The sequence below is a fragment of the Fulmarus glacialis genome, unplaced genomic scaffold (assembly GCF_000690835.1).
Source record: "Fulmarus glacialis isolate BGI_N327 unplaced genomic scaffold, ASM69083v1 scaffold2818, whole genome shotgun sequence".
NCBI lineage: Eukaryota > Metazoa > Chordata > Aves > Procellariiformes > Procellariidae > Fulmarus > Fulmarus glacialis.
Window position 1 is genome coordinate 10,092 of NW_009228767.1, and position 5,285 is coordinate 15,376.

At 37.9% G+C, this 5,285-nt stretch overlaps 1 protein-coding gene across 1 annotated transcript in view; it reads right to left on the reverse strand.

Moving 5' to 3' along the window:
• Positions 1–709: 709 nt before the first annotated feature.
• LPCAT1 (lysophosphatidylcholine acyltransferase 1) overlaps positions 710–5,285 on the reverse strand; it is a 56,969-nt gene continuing 52,393 nt past the window's right edge. The window contains exon 13 of the mRNA XM_009583575.1: positions 710–921. Coding sequence (XP_009581870.1) covers positions 737–921 — 185 coding nt within the window. The 3' untranslated portion in view covers positions 710–736. The remainder of the gene's footprint in view (positions 922–5,285) is intronic.

Below are 5,285 nucleotides of genomic sequence, written 5' to 3' on the forward strand. Positions count from 1 at the left end.
GTCATGTATTTGCAAACAGTATTTGGCATGTCAGTTTGGAAAAAAATCACGTTTAATTGCATCCGGAAGATTACAGTAGAAAAGTGTTGGGGTGAGGGATAAGGAGCCTTTCCTTTTCATTCTACCATGGAATAGACTGAAAGAGAAACAATTTTGTCATTCAACAATAAAAATAAAAAGGAATCCTTAGCAAGTTTTTGAATTATTGTTTCCAAACTGTTCACTGAAACCAAAAACAAAGGGCCAAAATGTGCTTGCCTTGCTCAAGAGAATAATCCCACTGAAATCAACAAGACTGACTATGCAAATATGGACAGCAAAGTTTGGCCCCAAATTAAAATCCCCGTAACTAGGGAAAACACTAATCACCAAAGTGCACTTAACACCATAGTAGCTACAGTTCCTTTATACATGCACAGTTTGTGCGACACTTCGTACATGAAACTAGCCAATGGAATATAAATAAGTGTGCCGCTTCCTTTTAAATATGAACATTAATAATGAAACACATTCACATTTTTGCCTTTCAAAGACCTTTTTGAAAAAAATAAAAACACCTTCCCCAAAGTAACCTGGAACATGTTGTTAAATATAGCACATATGATTCAAAGAATGGTATTAAGGTATAACAACTTTCACACACAAAACTGGTACTTGCTGTATAGTTGGAGTGACTTATGAAAATCCCAAGAAAAGACAATCCTCTCGCCAGGAGAGGAAGGTAACAGTTGTAGTGTTAATTCAGTTTCTTCTGCAGAGGCTTGTTTTTATCTTCAGCGTTTTCAGGGCTGAAATCAGTACAGATACCATTAGGAGCAGAAAGAGCTGAAGTCTCCAAGCCACTCTCAGCTCCCATCTGGTCAGGATAGAGATAGTCTTCTGCAAAGTGTGGGTGCAATTCAGCAAATCTGTAGAAGTCATCTAAAAAAAATTGTTGTTACACAGAATCAGCTTTTTGAAACAGAAGGACGCTAAATTTGAATGCTTACACATATCTAGTCACATGATCACCTTGGAGAAAAATAGCAGCAGTTACAAAATGCTATCCCCATAGCTTGTTTTAGCTTCTCAGCAGAAGTTTACCACATCCCCAGAGCCGAGATGCCACAAAGAGTTATCTAAGCCCTCATAAAACACTTCAGACCAGAGCTTAGCTTGTATGGTGAAGGGGTAAACAGTCTCAGATTTGCATTAAAATGCATGGGGAGCACCACATGCCCTGACACAGCATCTCACTGTTCACTGGGGGAAGGGCAGAAGCCCTCCAGCTGAGGAACAATGAACAGCAAGAGTAGTCGTTTCTTAAAATCTGGGAAGTCTTTTGCAAACATGCCCTTTAACGTTTGCACTCATAATTCTCTTCAACCTAACAGCAGCTGTCATTGCTGCCTTCCACTTTCAAGATTTCAGCATTTCAAAACTCCTAATATTTTAGAGAATAATATTGTGAGAAGAGAATTAATTTGTAACACATTATAAAAAAATCTGATTTTAATGTTGGATACTAGTAAGACAATAAAAAGAGCAAGATTAGTTCTTGGGGGAGCAGTGAATCCTTAACATCAAGAAGTTACATTTTGTGTTAAAAATCAGGCATTGAACCTTGTCACAATTTGCCCACACGATTGTTTATTCAGACATGAATTGAACATGAGATACTGTACAGGATCCAAGTCATAAAAAGCTATTCTTACAATAGCTGGCAATTAATTATTCTTAATTATAATAGCTGGCAATTAATTATTCTTTATAATAGCTTATAAAATTGACACTGGAAGAAGCTGAATGCGAACATTATCACTAACTCAGTCACCTACAGTGTATCACACAGAGCCCACTCAAATTCACTGTGTTATCCTAGAAGAGCTGATGATCGGACGATGCTGTGAGTTCCCTGAACTGCAGCGCAGATGACAGCTGAAGTAGCCTTTCAGAGGAGTGAAGCCCAGTTCCTCCTGGTACAACTGGGCTGATGTAGAAGAAGGGAACTACCACAGCTTTCCCTCTCCGCCACCCTTCTGTTTGAGATGGCGTGTTTTTTCTCAATATTGCAAAGGGCAAGGGAAGGCTCACAGGGGCACTGAAGTTGTAGGTCAACCTTGCCTCTGAACTATTGCAAAGGGATAGGCGTGGAGAATGCAATAAACATAACTTCATCCTTCTGCAAACAAAAAAGTGGGTATCCTTTATCCACAGGATAAAGGATCTGAAGTATTTTGGACCCTGTAACTTCAAAAAAGCTGATGATGTTCAGGCCATGAAAACCAACACTATCATTTATGTTGAAAAACCTGTATGTACAACAGGCTGATTGTAAATGATAAAGTAAATGATAAACATGTAAATGATAAAGTCTCAGGGGGATGGGGGGGAAGTGTTAAATGTTTGAAAATGCATACAGCAAAAATTTCTGTTTCGATAATATTTAATTTTTAAAATAATCTCATAGCAAAGAATGTGATGCATCTGACCTTTTTCAACAAGGAAACATAGAACATTCTTTTATATTTAAAATATTTAACAGTGGTAGTAGTTGCAATAATACATTAGAAACACTTGAGTGCAAACTGATTCATCAGAATCAAAACATTTAAGCACATTCAGTGAACCCAACTGAGTACATTATTTTTCTACAGCTAACAAGGAGAGAGCAATCAGCTATCAGTCTTAACTGGGTCTGGCCCGCAGCAGAAACATGAAAGCATTCCCTTCTTTCACATGGACGCTTTAAGCCCATCCCAAGGATCTATTCCTTTTTGTAACACATATAATGTGTGCATCATATTAATGACCATGAAAAAATAGCCTTTTTTGGGAAAGGTCATTCTGATCATTAGCCCAACTAAGGTAAGACAAGTATAAAAATTTCAACCAACAGTACCAAAGAGGATCTTACAATCACATCAAGCGTAATCCTTTTTGCATGGGAAAGACTGGAATATTTACTGTAGATGCCATACTAAGTAATTCTTCAAAAAGCTGCTGTATCTTTTCAGAAAATAATTTCAGAAAATCCCTTGAAGCAGTTGTTCACACAAGCACGATAGTCTATATCCAGATCAGCATCCTGACAATGCTACCAGAATCCATCCCTCAATGCTTTATCAGTACTGAATCCAAATGAAAAATCTCAGATTCCAGGGAGGACTGAATTGAACAGGATAATGTTTCTGATAGATCTCAGTAAGTAGACATTTTCGGTCTTGCTGAAACAAGTCCTGAAGATATTAAGGAATATTTATCAAAATTGTACATAGCAGAGCACAAAGAAAAGTGCCTGGGATCCCATTTGCCTCATTCATCAGAAACGTGAGACAAGGTGATGTAGGAAGAAGGAGCTATTCCAGCATTACTTCTAATCACAGGTCTCATCTTGGAGCTCAAGCTTAAAGCAACTGTGAAGCATTAGACTGGAGGAAAAGATCACCTTAGTCATTTATTTGGGAAAAAAGTAATTTTGCTTCCTGCCCCTACTAAGAAGAAAGAGACGAAAACTAGGAAAGAACCCAAACTGGAGTTCTTTGAGATGCTGTCTATAATTTTGCATTAAGTATGCATATGTAGTACAAGAAATTCAAGAGGTTTTTCTCCTGCCTTTGCCTCCATCCCACTACTTGATGCTCCTGATGGAAGCTGTAGGTTCATGAATCTCCTCTAGTTTTTGTTCCCCCTCAGCTACAAATTACTTTAGTGTACAGGAACTTAAAAGGACAATCCTATGGTTAATATAGGTAAGGATACTACATCTTAAAGAACAAATAATTCTTCCTTCTCTGAATGTTCATCCATATGGATATTCACAATACTGCCAATCGCCCCTTTCTTCTTGTTACCAGCAAGGCAGAGTCTTCAGAACACTTTCACAGTCATCACTTGTCTATCAAGAGCAGGTGGACAGTTTCCTAGAATTTGTGATGCCCACCTACAGAACCTATTCAAATTCTCCAGAATCATGTCTTAACATTGAGAAATCTTGCCTTTCTCTAGATTACAGTGAAGGGATGAGCTTTGGAGTCAAGGTGCATCTAAACAGTTAAGCGAACAGCATACTGCTTAAGAGAACTGAAACAACACACAGATCTTTGGCAACTAGTATATTTTCAAACATGCAACAAAAATCCAGACTTCTAACAATTCAGATCCAACATCATCAATGTAGTTATAAAATCTCAGTTTTGCTATTGGTTATTCTTTTTACCTGCAACCTGTGGTATTCCTTTGGGATGAGATCTCTGGCTTCAAGGACTCTGCTATATGTGCAGCAATTTAGGCTTGATACTTCGGATATTTTATTTTTTGTTCTTACAAGTAAGACTGAAGACTTAATATTCCTGCTTCACATTCTAACACCCCAGAAAGAAGTAGCTTGTGAGTAGACCCCTCTGCTGTGTGTATCCAAAGTAATGTCAGTAGTCTTCCACCAGATACAAAGTTTTGGTTTCTCAGAACTTGTCTGGACAATGCCTTCAGAAAAGGTGCAGTCTGCAAATTTTCCACCTCTCCTTTCTCAGTATTTATGTGCAACAAATTGAGTATGTGGAAAGTTGCACATATTCTCAGGAAAGGCAAGAGATTGAATATTTACAGCAAGAACTTTCAAGATAGAAATGCAATACCAAAAGTTTATTTTCATCTTCTAATTCTCTACTACAATAAATTGGACATTTATTCTTACTATTAAGCTTTCAGATATTTTAAAATCTCAGCACAATGTTTATATTATAAAATGAGCACTTCTCTCAGAAAAAGATCCAAGCAAAGTTTCAAAGTAGTGATGTAAACACCATCCTACTTTGTGTAGCCTCACAAAAGACTACTCTTGACTGCAGGAAATAAAATAGTGAAAATGAGAGCTAAGCACTTCAGTGGCCACTGCTCAGATTTTCTTGTGATAGGAACATACCATGACCACTCAGGGGTAAAGTGCAGATTTAAATGCAACTAAATACTATTAAAGATGGATATTAAAATATGAATTCTTTGGTAACTCACATGAACTGGTCTGAGTTCACTTGTACACCATTTCAAATTTAGCTACTCTCAAACAATGAAGTGTGCCAAAATTAGAGTTCTGCTAGGCTTACCAACTTAGATTCTGTGCTGGTATTTTTGAAGCTGGTGATGGGGGTGGGGAGAGAAGAGTTGAGTCACCGCCCAAATGAGTTGGGAGACAACAAGGAGCAAAAGAGAGAGGCAGGAAAAAGGCAGTAACGTAGGATGGACATGGAAATGCTGGGGACATGACAGAGAAGAGGTACAGAAAGGAAAGGGGTAGTACAGCAGGA